Source organism: Diuraphis noxia, unplaced genomic scaffold, assembly GCF_037042655.1.
Source record: "Diuraphis noxia isolate RWA-SAM2 unplaced genomic scaffold, SU_Dnox_SAM2 contig0003, whole genome shotgun sequence".
NCBI classification, from domain to species: Eukaryota; Metazoa; Arthropoda; class Insecta; order Hemiptera; family Aphididae; genus Diuraphis; species Diuraphis noxia.
Genome location: NW_028301713.1, coordinates 72948243 through 72966196, shown reverse-complemented (window position 1 = coordinate 72966196; position 17954 = coordinate 72948243). Strand labels below are relative to the sequence as shown.

At 28.9% G+C, this 17954-nt stretch overlaps 1 protein-coding gene across 2 annotated transcripts; it reads left to right on the top strand.

Annotated features, from left to right (window-relative positions):
• Window positions 1-3523: 3523 nt before the first annotated feature.
• On the top strand, window positions 3524-15201 carry Syn (synapsin). Of its 2 annotated transcripts, none has more exons than XM_015509252.2 (10): window positions 3524-3682; window positions 3785-3906; window positions 8019-8338; window positions 10729-10813; window positions 10871-11159; window positions 12092-12196; window positions 12271-12476; window positions 12551-12815; window positions 13567-13657; window positions 14545-15201. In XM_015509252.2, exons 3-10 carry the CDS (start codon window positions 8068-8070, stop codon window positions 14733-14735), a joined length of 1503 nt encoding a protein of 500 aa, XP_015364738.1. In that variant the 5' UTR covers window positions 3524-3682; window positions 3785-3906; window positions 8019-8067; the 3' UTR covers window positions 14736-15201. The 2 variants fall into 2 exon arrangements, with proteins under 2 accessions (XP_015364738.1, XP_089079240.1); XM_089223114.1 differs by having other exon boundaries at window positions 3558-3707.
• The last annotated feature ends 2753 nt before the right edge of the window (window positions 15202-17954 follow it).

Genomic DNA, 17954 nt, shown 5'->3' with positions numbered 1-17954 from the left:
GAGAATACAAAAAAATTTGTTCTGTATATTGTGATGAAATTTTGGGTTTTAAAATGTGACAGGAGAAAACAGGCTAATTTTAATTTCCTTACTAAACTTATAAATGGTGAAGCCGAATCCCCTGCCCTCCTATATAAATTTAATTTCAGAGTTCTAAGTTTTTACTCCAGATACTCTTTCCCTTTCCAAATTCCTCTTAGCCGCTGTAACTATCGAAAAAATCGTCCTATTGTCCGTATGATGAAACTAGCCAATGAGGACCCACTATTCCTGAGTGCTTGGCATTAGATTATTGTCTGTCCGCTTTATATCTTAATATTCTATATTTAGTATTTTTGTGATTTATATAACATTATCTTAGTTAATATGTTATTATGTTCTGTTCGCTCTATATCTTATGTTTTATATTTGTATTTTGTAATTTATGTAACTATCTTAGTATTATGCTTACTATTCTATGCAATTGGGCACGTCCCGTTTTTCAATCAATAAATAAATAAAATTTTTAATAATCTATAATATATCCTATACAGATAAACCATCTCCGCTCAAAAACGTTTTTCGTATACAATGATATAATATCATTGGATTCAAAATTAATTCCATCCATTACAGTAACCCGCTTGTAACCTACTGTACAGCAGAGCGACATCCACGACTTACCTGCTTTTTTATCATTGTATCTCTTTGTATATTGTGCATTCGTATTTTTATAAAACAATATTTTCTGATATACCTACTAAGTGTGTGCATAAAAAAAACTAAAACGGCACATAAGTTTTACTGTTTACCTGTAAGTATTGTGAACAGAATATGTTTATTTAAAACGAATAAATATGTTTTTGTGAAAATACCCACATCTTACAATATAATACACGTGCAGGGAACTTGACTCTAAGGAATAAATTCGAAGAGAATATAATCTGATTCCAAGCATTTTCTGATTTTAATTATAATGGTTATGCAAATATATTATGTAAAATACAGTTTTCATTAAATGCCATGCACGTTTCTAAAAATGTTGTTTAAAATATAAAAGAAAAATGTAACAAACACCTACAAATTGATATGAAAAATGTGTTATAAGTGCACCGGAGTGAATTATCGCGTGGGGCTCCAATAGGTTCTATATTTTACAATATTGTGTTGGCGGAAACTTTTTAAATCTAATATTATCTATTATTTATAAAAACTGTTAATATGGGGCTCGGATACGCAATACAAAATAACTATAACTAATATAGATTTAAATTACAATTAAAATGTTAAACATTTCCTGGTTCCTTTAAAATATATATATGCAATAAAATGTGTAATAATGTATGAACTTTAGGTTCAGTATTTGGTTGTAAAGAGGTCTTGTACAAATGAGTAAACTATTAATTTAGTTTTAACTTATAAAATTATTTTTTCCTTTGGATTTGTTTTACTATATTAATCATTTTGTTATTGAGACATAAAACGTACATTGTGATAGTTCGATAAATCCGTTGAAATTGCATCCGTATTTAAAATAATATAAAAATACAAAATAGTAGGTACATTGTTTTAAACAATTTAACGACTATCAGAAGGAAGGTAATAGCGCAATTTAGATATCTTAATATAAAACCTATATCTGGTATTATATTCTCAAGCTATTATAGGGTATAGAACGACACATAGCCAATTACCATCAACTCTCCCTAATTATAAATTAATTTTAATATAGCTATATTGGCAGGAACCTTAGTTGCATTAATTTTTTTCTATTTGAAATGGATGTAATTAAATTTGAATCCAATGATATTATATCATTGTATACGAAAAACGATTCTGAGCGAAGACGGTTTATCTATCTAGAATATATATTATAGATTATTAAAAGTTTTCAAATCTTAGATTTAAAAAGAACATTTTTTATGAATTTCTAGTTTTAAATAATTTGCGAATTTTCGTGATTATCGTGATTTTTATTTTTTACACATGTTGTCAAAATTCAAATTTTGAATATTTGTAAAAAAAAATTGTGCTAATATATTTCTTTTATTTTTCACCTGGTTATGTAAAAATATTTTAGGTGCCTTGCATTAAATTTTCAAATCTTATAATTAAAAAGAAAAACTTTTATGAATTTCTATCTAAAATAATTTGAACATTGCCGTAATTTTTACGTATTTAGTCAAAATTTGAATTTTAAATGCTTATAAAAAAAAATTGTGCCTATGTATTTTTAATATTTTTCTACTGCTATTGTTACAATGTGTTAGGAGCCTTGTATTTAGTTTTCAAATCTTTGATCTAAAAAGAAAAACTTTTATGAATTTCTATCTAAGATAATTTGAAAATTGCCGTAATTTTTACGTATTAAGTCAATATTTGAACTTAAAATGCTAATAAAAAAAATTGTGCCTATGTATTCTTATAATTTTTTAATCATTATAAGAATAACTTTTGAGGAACTTTTTATTGAATTTTCAAGTATTTTGATTGGGCCAAAAAAGTGTTATCGACACTTAAAAAAAAAAACTTTCAGAAAAATTGAAAATTTCAGTTGTCTATAAATATCTCAAAAAAGTCAAAATATTTTGAAAATTATATCATGTGAAGGAATTGCCAATTTAAATAACTGGTAAAATTTTCAAGTATCTACGACTTATACTTTTTGAATAATAATAACAAATGTTTAAAATCGTTTGAGGATAAATCGTTATCGTTACGCTATTTCGTAAAAATTTAAAATTCAAACGCACATTTTTCAGAATTTAAAAACGAAAAATACAATTTTGAATCGCTTATAATATTTAACGAGATATCACCAGATAATTAAAGTCGGGACTCCGATTTGTTCTGATCACTCTCAAGTATGCCATTTAAAAGGTTTTCAACTCATTAATTTACATGTAGCAGAAGCTATAACATCATGAAGGTATAAGCATAGGTGCTAACCGAACGTATACGATGTTGATAATTCAACACAGTACTTTGTCGGATCGATTCATTAATATTGAGGTTATTATTTCGCACCGATTTTGGCACAATTTGCTATGATGACGAACAATTTACTGAACAATTTTTGTTTTTAAGTCAGTCAGCATAATAACGAAATCTAGGCTGACTTCCAGCTTTAAAAGGATCAGCCGGTATATAATGAAGTATATCCATTTTAAATGACGTAGTCATGGGCGTGTGTGTTCGTAGAGATAGGGAGATCGAGGGTCACCGTCGTTTCACTCTGATTTTGCTTTTTATTTTTCCGTCTTATATAGGTACATGCACAACCCATGCACCCCTTCCGCGCCGTTTTTGGTTTTCCGCCAAAGGCACATGCACCCACCTCGTCTTATATAATAGTGGCCATTCGATTTCCCTTCGGCTGTATGGATTTTCTAAAAGTCACCCTCTGCACGCCGTCCCGGGGACTGCGTACTGTACGCACTGTGTAATGTGCACGTACTACGCTCACTGTTCACCCGTATTCCATAATTGTTCGGAAAACCACCACCAGGGGTTAACGGTCGCTCGGCTGGCACGTAGCGTCTGTCGGTGGACCTATCGATCGCCCACCATCGCCGACAGAGTGAAAAACGCGTGTAAGTGCAGTCGACGCCTATTTATATACGAGAGTTTTGCACATCCAAAATTTTCCCCCGTATCCTGACATAAAAAAAAACCTAATACTTGCCATTAAATATAAAGCAAGGTAAAAAATTGATGTGTAGTAAAATGTGATTAATTATAGTTAATAATACATTGTTGTTGTTAATATTATTTTTGCTTACCAAAAAATCCCTTTTAATTTCAGTCTTTTTACAAGAGCACACTTAGCTCTTATTCATACAAACCCGTGTTCAAATAATCAGTCAAAATTCCATTCTCAACGTTCAAACAGTCTTTCACCACCAATGTCAATTATTTGAAACGAAGGTAATTTTTAGCAAATGTCGCATTGTAACTTTGAAATTGTAGTTATGATAACATATTACTTTTTAGTCGTTGATTATGTGAGGCTTTTGTAGTTTTTTTTTTTCATATAATTACTAATACATTTAATTTTTAATTGTGACTACGTCTTCTTAGTTGAATAAGTATTTTAGAAAGACCGAAAGACCACATAAAACTTTATCCATTAAAAAAATATATTTATTATATAGATTCACATTTTTTTTTACTGTAAGACGATGTATATATTTTTACAATAGCCAATAGGTATAGTTTTCTTTTAACGAGTTCCTGAATTGAAACTTGTATAAAATCATACTTTTGATATTTTTATAAATAAAAAGAAATTTGCACATGAGTATTGTATATGACATAGGCGCTGATATAAAACAATATCGGTAGTCAATATGTGTTTATTTTAATTTTAATATATTTTATCTGCCTCCATTCGACCTACCATTGGATAATATATTATATAATATCCTTCTGTGTACCACCAATTATTTGTTCAATGAGCCTAAAGGACGTATGATGTCAAATTCCAATTCAGACCTCACTTTTCATATTAACCTCCGCTCTTCATAAGTCAGCATTTTGTAATTTTTTTTGATCTTGTAAATTTTAGCTTTTGTTGTAATATACTATATAATACTTTTTTCTATATTATATTTTTGTTCTTGATTTTTCTTTATTTTAATTTTATTATTCTTATTTGTAAATTGTACTAAAAGGGGTGTGTGTGTGTGCTTAAAATAAAAAAGTTAAATATTCTGAATACTGCAGCAGTGACAATTATATACAAGTTTACAAGGCTACAAGTTTCAAGGTTCTATAAACATAATATACGAATATACGAAATAATCACATCTGCACAACGAGAAATAATAATTTTTGAATAATTAAATCAAATCTTTTACGTAATTATATACAGGGTGATTCTTTTATCAAACAACACTCATTATTTCAAAAACTATTGACTTTTTTCAAATTTTTTTTTTTCAAAATTTTAGAACCATCTTGTTCTAGAACTATATATTTTTTTTAAATATTTTCACCCTTATATTTATCAGGTTAACCATTATCAACTTTTGATTTTCAAATGACAATCTATACAAATTTCATAAACTAAAAAGGCTATTTTTTCAATGAATTTTCACGTTTAAATTTAAATTGTTCGTTAATCCGTTAGTTAATATCTAAACAAGATATAGCCTCCCAATGTTGGGTGGTTTTGGGTGGTGTTTGTGTGTTATAGGTGTATGTTAGGTGGTATTTACACACAAACACCATATAAGTGTTGTTTGATAAAAGAATCGCCCTGCATAAAGTTATAATATCATATCGTTCACGTTTTTACATCGATTGGTTTTCGTTTTTTTATTGTTTTAAGAATGGTTGGACGTTGGTTAACACCCAAAGGTTGATTGTGAAATACAAAAAAGGGTATCTACATTGTTTATATAAAACATAATAATATACGGATCCAAAAGCAGTACTATCATTATCGTTTTTGACGTAGTTACCTGGTACCATTGTTCCAATATTATTAAACGTAGTCTCGAAATTAAAACCATTTAAAACAGTACCTATACAGCATGCACTTTATTTTACTATCGTTCGCGAAATTAATTTATGTATAGTCCTAGCACCTATATCTACAGACTACAATAACGGCTGCGTGTAATGAGTTTTAAGATTTAAACACGTTTCAGGAATTACTACTATATGTTTATTAATATATAATGTATTGGTCAAACAACGATTAGTATATAAATTAAACCATAAAAGCGTTTTGTAAATCTTGCACGGGTGACCAGTCTGTGATGGGCTGTGGTTTTTGTTTGTAATACATTATGTCCAGCCCATTCCCTTCATAAACCAACTATATATTATTTATTGGCGTTAAAAAAATAAACTTCTCGTACCCACAAAAACTTAATGAGGAGGAAAGATAATTTATTTATCTGAAAATTTGAAAATTTCATTGAATGAGTATTAAATCAATACCTACACATTTCTGATACTCTGTAAATAAATACGTAATCTACGAAGAAAGAAATGTTTTTAAATTGTTTTAAGAGTTTTAAGTTTTATTCTCGTAGTTTCAAAACGACTTAACTTATTATTAAAACCATTTTATTCAAATTACTGGATTTATGTATAATATATTCGTAGATGTTACAACCACATAAATGTTGCATTACGATTATTGGAAAAACTATAGTTAATGTCTATGGTGAATTGAACAAATATTAACAAAGTATTTGTAAATTTTATTTCGTAATTTAATTTTTTTTGTTGGTTGTGATTTAATTCTTCTTAAATTAGTAAATATTAACATAAAATTGTATTTTTGTTATTTAAGTATTCGATATTAATTTGTTTAAATATAGTATTGTATTCAATATTAATAACTTTCTTTGAATTTTCCAAAGACTACCTATAGATTTAATCTATATTTATTATTCCTAAAACCAAAAAATCACTTATTTATTTAGGTAAGTGAAGTTAGTTTTTCATTTATATAAAAATACCATAAAAAAGTTTAATAATATTCACGTGTAGAATATTTTTTTTAAACGTTCAAATATTTAGAGTTATGCAAATAACTTATCACAAACGTGTATTTGAAATTCAAACGAACGGCAAGTAATGAAAATATAATATTTATTAAATCATAAATACCATGAGAAGCCGTACAACGCATCATGTGAATTGGTGTTAAACCCATATCAAATAATTTATAGTGTACCATTCATAAATAACTTTTGAGCATGATAATGGCATGGAAGTGACCGAAACGTCACTAATTCACTGCCAATTAATGTCAGAGCTCAAGTTTTAAGAAAGCGTAAAAAATATATTAAGGCAAAAAAAGATCGACTTAAACAATGATTATGTAAATCACCCGTTTGCGTTGCTCGTCCAATTGTTTGGTTGAATTCTTATGTACAAATTTCATGAAATATTTTACGATTGATGAACGAGAAACAAATTTATTGGTTTTATAAATTAAACGTAAATAAAAACAATAACGATGCTTAAATTACAGATTTAATAATCCGTAGTAATACCGAGACGCAACGATAGGTTTATGAGTAATGATTAATGTCTGGTAATTTAGTACTTTTTAAATATTATATTATGGTACAGACGTTATTTAATTTTTCAGATTTTCAAAACGGTGTTTCTCTGTAGTTTGTATAATCATAAACCATAACACTCCACATATCTTGAATTCAAAAGTTTCATTTGAGCAAATATATCACCTTTCACCTCCAATGTGTTATACTGCAGTAGGTATAATAGTGTATTATGAATTTATGATAATATTTGCGCTAAAAGTTATGGATAAAATATGCCACTTCAAAAACATTGATTTATGTAAAGGGCATTTCCTAGATTCTCCGACCCAAATCTCTGTTAGCACTGACAACCGACGTACCCCCCATAATATGTAGGTTATTGGTAAATAATATAATATTTACCCGTAAACAATGGAAAATTAATGAAAATGAATGCATGAAAAATAGTTGTACCTACTGCTAAAAGACAAATTCTTATGGTGTGTATATTTCTGTACCTACGGTTATTATAAAAACAGATATGGTGAGCTTGTTATAATAGTTTAAGATTGATTAAACGTATTTTACGCCATCGAACCGTTTTCGTAACCGTCTGGAGACAAATTAAAAAAATAAATATATTTTCTTTAGATTTTTTTCTCCGGTAATTTTGCCACATTCAGATCGATACCTAATAATATTATTATCTCTGTTGGCATCGCATTTCCGATGTGACACTGTGACAGTATTGAGATCAGCGATTGCAAACCTGGAAGTTCACAATCCTCCTCTCGCCCATAATTTATTATGATGGTCGACGACAGATTATTTAGTGTCGCCGGCATACAGACGACTGACCTATATTGTGTATATTAATTAATTGTTAGTTTCACGAAAACATCGACAACAAGTTGTAGATTTCGAGACGATGTGAAAACCGCGGACACCTGCTATTATACTATTACTGAGTATTACAGCTATATCGCGCGGTATAATATTCCGAACACGTCTGAACACGTCTGTGGTTTTCAGGTTCTCCTCGGGAGACCTGTCCTCGGAAGCAGACGATGCAGACCCGTCGATGGCTCCCACCGATCGGCCGCCGGCATCCGGGCCGCAGTCACAACAGCGGGCCCAACAGCGGCAGTACGCGTCCAAACCTTCTCATTCGCAAGCCGCCACGCCCGCGTCTGAAGCAGCTGACATGCGACTGGAATTCCAGCAGCCAGGCAACCGGACGATTAGCGCGCCGACCAGTCCGGCCAAGACGAGAGACTCGATTCTGCAGCGCGTCCAATCGCTGACGGACGCGGCCAAGGAGAAGGCTAGCTCGATAAGCAACGACATCAAGTGTGAGTACCTGCATATATTATTATATATTATAGTCCGTATAATAGTTTAATGTCATTATTATGTTTGTCTCTCGGAGTGACGTGAACGCCGAGCTTTCCTGAAGAATATTTTCGTACGATAAAAATACAACTGACCTTTGGTTTTTGTTGACCAACGTCCAATATGATGACCAATACCAGTAAATAAACTCAACTTTCAAAAAATTTGTTATTTTTATGTTACATTAATTCAATAATGTATTGAAGTTATACATCAATATAATGTCTTGTATTATTACTGTTAGATGGGGTTGGGGGTGAGACGTTTATTTGCATTTTTCGCTGTAGACAATTTTTAAGTTCTAAACACTCTAAACGTTAATTGTTATTAATTATAATATTGCTAATCGAAATGCAATATCATATATATATATATGTATAATATGACTATAGTTACTATTATATTCGTGATTCATTCCAACAGTCCGGGAAAACGATTTTTTATTTCAACTTGTAATTCGACGTTTCAGTAGAAAACTTACCAAATTTTCACTGCATGTAACATTGGTTTTCTACGGGGTTTAGCGTAAAATCTTCTCGAAGTTTTATTTATTTACTCATATCACTGATTGAGAAAACAAAATGTTTTTTTTCGTCAAATAAATAAAGTTTCGTATATTATAGTTTTGAAAGTTGAAAAATTTGTTGCATACTTTAGTAATTTTAATGTATACTTTTAATTTTTTTCATTCATATATTTTTTCTATAATTTAGCTCCCATTTAATTACTTTCTATATCGTTAATTACTTTTAATGGAGTTATTATTATTTATGTGGAAACGTCAAAAACTATCTCTGTGCCGCATTATTGTTGTATGCATATCCAATCGATTGGCATCTGAAATAATGTTAGTTGCTACCTTTATAAAAGGTACCCTTATACTTTGATAGTAACATATTTTATCCTAAACATAACCCAACTCACTAAAAGTTCGAAATACCTCATAAATTAATTATATCATGTATTTGCATATGTAGCGATTCAGTGTCGTTCTCGTGATCAATACTACACATTATAGTAGATTAATATACAAGAAATGTTTCAGTGTTTGCATATTAATAATAAAATACGAACGTGTCTTGTATGGCTAATATCACCTATACATATAGACATGGGTAAATAATTGTATACGGATACATCTTGACCCTTGTCCAGACGGTTAAAACACTCTACCACTAGATAGGATTAATTATTACTACGACGTATTATTGTCAAGTGGTTGGCTAATAATTAATTATCACACTTTAAGTTGACAACTTATACCGTTGTACTTTAATGGTTTATTAAATTTCGTCTTCTTCCAGACAGATCAATACCCCATAATATAACGAGCGCATACATTATGAGAATTTAGATATAAAAATTCTTTCTCGAGAAGAGCTCGATTTAATCCAATAAATAATAACATCGTTCATTCATTTTGAGTACTATCAGGATTTTTGATTTTACGTATAACGTTACCAGTGAACATCTCTCCGCAATATTATCGTGCTGTGAGATAATAATATTATATTGTGTTCCAGACAATATATTACAGTGACATTTTTGTACGTAGAAGCCGTGGCCAAAATTGGCATTCGATTATTTTGAGGCTGTGCACGTGAATCTTTTATAACTTATTACAATACATTTCTAGACACTCTATCTATTAAACTTAAGCGAAGAAACGATACAAATAATTCAAAAAACATGCCTGCAGTTTTAAATTTAAATAATACCTATTGTTATGATGTGTTATTATTATTCATAAATATGAGTATAATCGAGTGGTATGATATTCATGGTATAAGTCATCCGTTCACTATTAGCTTAAATCATATTTGCACAGACAAGTAGAGACCACTAGGTTTACAATAGTCTTACAGTCCTGTTTAAAATATCAAATTTTCATCATTAAAAAATAAATAATTGATTGTGTTTATTTTTTTCGAACTCTAATAAATTGCTTGAGCAGATTAAACAATGAATTATAGAAGTATAAAATTTAATCTTTTACGTTTTAACGGTGAAAAAATCTGGTTCTTATGTGCCAATAGGTACTATAGATTTCTAAACCCCATCGTGTGTTAAATCTTTTTGCAATTTTATTTTTCTATAACCACCGTTATAGATACCACCACGTACTTTACCACTGTACCGATTGTAAGTCACTTTGATATTTAAATGTATACAAAGTACGAAACTTCATGAGTACCTGAAAACACTTAAAAAGCAGGCGATGTGGTGCATAATATAGCGTAGTTATCTTTAAATAATTTTCATTAACAATTAACGTTTTCACAAGTCTCATCTTTAATATTAATAACATTATTGTTTGCGTTTTGTTCTAAACATTTACTTATGTAAACAGATGCGGCAGCAACACGAAGACAGCAAAGAGTGAACAAAGACCGTTTGTTGACGATACTCGTGGTGGATGACGAAAACTTCGAATGGTGAGGCGTTAGTTTGTACGGTTTACCCATACGACATATTTAATGGTTTTGGGGCAGGGCTAGATACTTCCGGGGCAAACGGTTCTTTGGTGATTTCGAAATACACGTCGAGCAAGCTGACATCAAGGACCTGACGGTGACTGCGAGCGCTGAAAAAGGATGTACTGTAAGCATGGCTGTGCTCTCGCCTTCCGGTTCCCGGGTGGTCCGTTCGTTCAGACCGGATTTCTTCCTGTGCCGACAAAGCGTCAGGGACGCCAGCAAAGATTACCGAAACGTCTTATTGGGATTGAACATCGGTGGCGTTCCCAGCATCAATTCATTACATTCATTGTATAACTTTCAGGTGCGTAAACCCTTACCGACGCCGACAAGTCAGCACTTGTCGCTACGTAGTGTTATCACTCATCACGTCGTCATAAATATTATAAGCGGGACTGCGAAAATGTGTGTTTATCGTAAACTTGCATATTTACTTTTATCTTAAATCAATAAAATGAATTTAATGATCATATTTATTTTACATTAATACCAAGACATTATATATTATAGTGTATTATTTGCGAATTTATTTTTAATTTATACGTTACCTATAGGTACTTTATAATAGTTTAAAATTGAAACCATAGTCCATCAAATCATAATATTGTTATTAATTATTTTGTATTTCAATAAAGATTTATTTAAAAGTTTATTTATTTATTTAATTATTTTTTATTTTACAATAACGCACGTGTTTTTACGTATTTTAAAAGCATACTTTTTTTAGTGAACTAATTCACGCTAGTAAATATGCAATTTTATTCACAGCCTTGATTATAAGTATCACTTATGGTAAAAATCTTTTAAATATAGAACATTTTTCAATGGTTGAAAATTATTTACTCCTATAAGTTCTCGAGAATCAATGGCTTAAAAAATACCGAATCGTATAAGTGTGTATTTGATTTATACATTCATGCATTGAAGAAATAATGTGAATTTAGATTATTAATGTGGTTTTATTTTATAGTATAATATTTTTTTTAAAAAGGAATTATACATTCATACAACTTTCATTTACAAATAATAAAACCCTAATTAATAAATTAAAATTAAAATTCAACTTCTAGAAAATGTACTATATTTTTAAACTACACTACGCTGTTCTATATCGTAATATTTTGAAATATTTGTAATTATTATATTATAATAATTGAATTATATATTATACTATAATGTATTTTAGTCGCAATTAAAAATGTTTAGTTATTGCTAATAAGTTACTAACGTTTTCAGGATAAGCCATGGGTGTATGGACAATTGGTGCAACTTCAAAAAAAATTAGGCAAGGAAAACTTTCCGTTGATTGAACAGACTTTCTACCCAAGCTCCGGCGAAATGGTACATCAAAATTAAACATTTTGGCACATAAGTGTTACAATGTATAAATAATGATTTATAATATTGCGTTTCAGTCGGTGGCCAATCAACTGCCAGTGGTTCTTAAAGTTGGGCACGCTCACGGAGGCGTGGGAAAAATTAAAGTCGAAAATAATTCCGACTTCCAGGACATGACATCAATTGTATCTGTTGCTTCAACGTATTGCACCACTGAACCATTTGTCGATAGTAAATACGATCTTCATCTGACTAAAATCGGACCTCATTATAGAGCGTTGATGTAAACAGAAATACGTTTTGCACTTTTGTTCTCAGGACACCGATTCAATAATTGCTTTTTAAATTGCTTTTCAGGCGTAAAAGTGTCTCAGGCAATTGGAAATCATGTGTTGGTTCGGCGATGTTGGAAGAAACCGAAGTTCTAGAAAGATACAAATTTTGGCTGGATTCTGTGGCAGAACTTTTTGGAGGTCTGGACATTTTGTCGTTGGAGGTAGTTGTCTCCAAAGATGGAATAGAGCAAATCATTAGCGTCAACGACTCTGCATTATCCTTGCTGGGAAATCAACAAGAAGAAGACAGGAAACATATATTCGATTTGATCATGGAAAAATTAGAAGTATCTTAACGTTTATTTGATAATGTTATATTAAATTCATCTAGGAATATTGAATTTTTAAGTCGTTAAAAGAACATCAGAGAAGAATGAAGTGTTTTATTCACTTCACATAATATGTACAACATAGACAATTTGTAATCGGCAAAACCCATTTATGTTGTTATTATAACTATAAGAGTGATCTATTAGTTATTTTTTTAATATTAGATTGAATTGATCTACGTATTATCAAACTTAAAGCTTAAAGGTAAGAATATTATTATCTGTATCTAAAAAGCTTCATTGAAATTGAGTAATAGTTATCTATCTAAAATATTAAAATTATATAATGCTCATAATACACTTAAAAAATATACGAGACTCTTTCATAGTAAACCAATTTACTCTTATATTAATAAAATATCAACAATAACAACACACAATTTGTTCTAATGAAAGGAAATAGGTGTTACGTCCAGTTCTAGATACCAAATATATATTCCATTACACCTTTAAGAACGTTTACGTACTTTTTTGTATAACTATTACGTTAGATTGTTGTCACTAAAATGAATAGAATTAAATGACAATATAATACTAACACACACATAATATACATTATACATAATACATACTCCAATTAACATCCAATAATCAATCATCCAAACATCATCCAAATAACAACTAACATACTGATCGATTCCTCGGTGAATTTTTATTAAGTTTCATTAAATGTTGAATGCTCATTAATATAAAATATGTATTACGCTAGACACAAGTATTGGCAAATATGGGTCTCCAAGCAGTCAACCAAACACAAGAAGAAGAACCACCAGCTATTCCTGCGAGACGAGATTCTTTGAGTAAGACGAGCTAGTTAATGATACCTATTTAGCCAAAATATTTATTTTTTTTAAAACAGCTTTATAGGCATTTATAAATTACTAATAAATGGTTTATCAAAAAGGTATAGGAATGTATCAGCAATTTTTATGGTCCCGAGGTCCGAGCTATTTGGGTCCCCAGGAAAAAAAATTATAATATATTTCATTAATTTAAATAAAAATTACTAATTGACCTACCTACCCAGTCACCATATCTTAAACAATAATATTAGTATAATATAAATAGCTTATTTCTTAATAAAAAATAATGAGTACCATCTATGTGTACCTTTATAACTTCTGCTTCGTAAGATCTGGCCACTTGCTATTTTTAGACTGGTAAAGCATGTGGAGCAAGCGTCTTTTTTAACAAAAAGGAGAAAAAGTCCGGTATGATACGGGCAATTATTCCACCATCATAGATATGAAATTTAAGTGTCAATGTTTGCCACTTACCCTATCATTCCGGGAAAAATGAGACAATTGTTTGGAAATACACTAATACCTACATAATTCATTTTTCAGTAGGTATCTGTACTCTAACAAAATGTATATTTTTATATTAAACCGCAATACATGTGCATGTGCATGTGGTTTAAGCTTATTATATGGTGATTTATATAACTAATATTTTATAAAGGCGAATAACAGTAAGAGAAGTTGTATAACCAATATTTCGAGTAGTTTTTGTGAAAATTAAAAATTAAATGTAAGAATTTACGTTAAAATTATTATAAAATAAACTAATAAGTAAGTACCTACTGATGAGATCCCGGATTAATTTACATTAATTTATAATTTAGTTTAAAAATGCATGTTAGGGGCTGTTAGAATGAAATATCTATAGCACAATGTGAAATTTGTAGTTTCAGAGAGTAGCGTGACCAGCAGCCACCAGTCTAGCCAACCAGTGAAAGCAAACTTGAGCCGTCAAGGCTCCATCGTTTCAGCTGCAGCTGCAGTTCCGGTGCAACAAAACAAAGGACAACTGGACGACACTGAAGACACAATGAAAAATCTGAGAAAAACCTTTGCTGGAATTTTCGGAGAAATGTAAACTTGCACTCGGTGAAACAAAAACAACAGGAATTCCAATGAACACAAATCGGAGAAAACATACTTAAACATAATATTATCGTGTGTTTGCATCACGTACAATTTTAACATTAACAATCTAAGCTGTTGATTTAATGGAATTTAAAAAAAATTATAATAATAATAAAAATAAACTAGAATAGTAAAAGTTAAACGGTTTGAACGAAAATCGTATGCACTATAGATGTTCATTATATGAAAAAAAAATATGCGAAGGGATCAATTAATGAATCCATCAAATACATTATTGTTTTAACATTATTATTCGAGTTAGTAAGACGAAACCTGTTAAGTTTGTATTGTTTAATTGTAACCACTTGGCTTATGCTAATTTGTTTTAGAAAAAAAATGTTTTCCCACCTTTCTATATACATTTGATTGTTTTTGAAATACGTTATTATCATTAAACATAATCTTATTAATACTTATTTTATACTATCTATTATATACATATATTATATTATAATATATGTTATAAAGAAATTACATTTTAAAACGGTCATTATCATGGTTAAAAACTCAATATTTTGTGTGTGATCGACTAAAGCAATATAATATAATATGGTATATTATTATTAAACATAATAGAATAGACATAATGATACATAACAATATTATTAAATTAATTTAATCATATTAAACTACATTTCTCTTGGCTTTACATATTATTATTATAATAATATATTTTTAATTCTTTCCTCTTCTAAATATAGACCAAATAATAGTTAAGGTTTACCACCTTTAGAATGTTTTTTACTTATTTTCATTAGTTAGTAAGTTTTAATTGACACCAATTGAACGAAACAACAATAATTTTAACTTAAAAATCATAATAATATATTTTAATAATAGGCATCTTATACTAATTTGCCAATATTATACGACGTGCGTATCATATAAAAACCACACTTATTTATGGAACAAATAAAACTAAGTAGATAATTTTTTTTTTTTAATAGTTATTCGATAAAATATTTTATGATAACAATAACTTTAATGGTAAATTATTATTATTACTTTTTGTTAATTAATTAAATTCGATTTTTTACGAATATTAATTATTTATTATTTATAAAGTTATTGGAAAATTAAAGGAAAATATTATTGTAGTTATTCCAATTTTGTTATTTTTTTTAAATTTACATCAAAAACCTTTGCATACATTCATGTTTTATCCTGCATTTGTCCATACTTAATAGTATCATTGAAATGTTATGTCAAAATATACTTTGGAGAAATATACAAGTGCTAATAATAATAAATTGTATAAATTCTAAACCAATATTTTGTATCATAAAATATATGATAATCCTGTAAAATTTTTGGAAAATAAATAATTTTTATTTCTTATTTGATATTTTATAAAATTGTTGTGAAATAGAAACATTACCAGAAAATGGTATTTACAGGTCTATATACAATATAAAATCTTGAAATGTGTATTGTACACATAATAGACAGAATACCATAACTAATTATCAATCTAAATTAACCAAAAATCTGTTCTACACAATATTATTTGTGTAATGACTACACATTTTAGATTCTGAAGGAAGTGATAAATGTATTGAGTTTACAATGATGTGTGTTTTTTTTATTGTGTCTGTGTACAGCATATCTAGTCGAAATAATGCTTCAATTTCAAACTTTGCGGGTGGTTTCCGATGTAAAATTGAATATCCTTGGTGCATTATAAAGGTCAAAAGTAAAAATTTTCCAACAGTTAGTTGACAAAAAAATCGAGAAAACAAAAAAAAAAAATGACAGAAAAAATTTTTACGCAAAACCATTTTTCGACCAAATCGATTTTTTTATATGGTTGTAATTCCAAAACTAATCACTTGAAATACTTGAAATTTTCACCAAATGTATATGTTAGTGATATCTATATACAGTTAATTTTTTGAATTTTTTTGAGTTATTTATAGACCTATCAACACTTATACTCATTGTAAAAATATATTTACAGATTGTATAATAAAACAAAATATACTATAAAAACAAAATATACTATTTATAGACCACTGACATTTTCGATGTTTTTTTTGAAGTGACGGTAAAAAAATGTTGAACGACCAAAAAAACTTGAAAATACAAGGTTCCTTATGAGTTGTTCTTATTGTAGCTAAAAAAAAATTAAAAACCGTAAGTCACGATTTTTTTTTATAAGCGTTTATAGTTCAAAATTTTACGAAATCTGTCGAAAACGCGAAAATTTGCAAGTAAGTATGAAGTTGAAAAATCATAACATTTTTTGCGTTTATAACTATGGATTAAAAATACAACACTAAGTTTTCCATAAGTTTTCGTTCAAGTAGCTATAGAGAAAACTCGAAGCGTCATTATAGGAAAAATTTTAAGTGCGTTTGAATTTTAAATTTTTACGAAATAGCGTAACGATAACGATTTATCCTGAAACGATTTTAAATATTTTTTATTATTCAAAAAGTATAAATCATAGGTACTTAAAAATTTCACAAGTTATTAAGATTGGAATTTTCTTTACATTATTTAATTTTCAAAATATTTTGACTTTTTTAGATATAATCGGGATAAACAAACTAAAAGTTAAGGGAAAAACAGGAAATTTTACGTTCAATCAGTTTTCGACAAAATTTATTTTGATTTTTGATGTAACTTTAAAACAAATGACCATAGATACATGAAATTTTCACTGAATGTTTATATAAGTATATTTTATCCACCACGCAATTTTCAAAAATTTTCGACTTAAGTATTTATATATATATGCAATTTTCGATTATTATTAGTTTTTTTAAAATTAATATTGATAAAAATTGGAATTGCAGACATCTATAAATAGGTATGTTAATATGTTCGATAAGTAACATCGTTATAAAATTAATCGTAAGACACTCCCAAAACTTCAAAACAGTATTAATAAAACAGATTTCAACCACATACAATAAAGTAAAATGAAAAAATAATGGTGTTTTAAATAATCAGGAATATTATAAATATCTACATATATTTAATATAAATTATGTTGTTTTGTTGTCATATGCTTTATAATATAATCATATAGTTAACTAGTTTTATGTGGAATACCTAGGTAATGAATTTTCAGATAAAAATGAACCGTGGTTATAATATAGTAGGTACCTATATGAAGCCTCGGTTATCATTGTTTTTATACAGTTATAAATATTTTTTTTAGTAT

What these genes read in the sequence shown, in the direction of transcription:
- Syn (XM_015509252.2), top strand. Translation starts at nt 8,068, where the DNA reads ATGGCTCCCACCGATCGGCCGCCGGCATCCGGGCCGCAGTCACAACAG. An exon ending in GATAAGCAACGACATCAAGT is followed by an intron (nt 8,339 to 10,728) that starts GTGAGTACCTGC and finishes TTATGTAAACAG; the next exon opens with ATGCGGCAGCAACACGAAGA. An exon ending in TGCGAGACGAGATTCTTTGA is followed by an intron (nt 13,658 to 14,544) that starts GTAAGACGAGCT and finishes TGAAATTTGTAG; the next exon opens with TTTCAGAGAGTAGCGTGACC.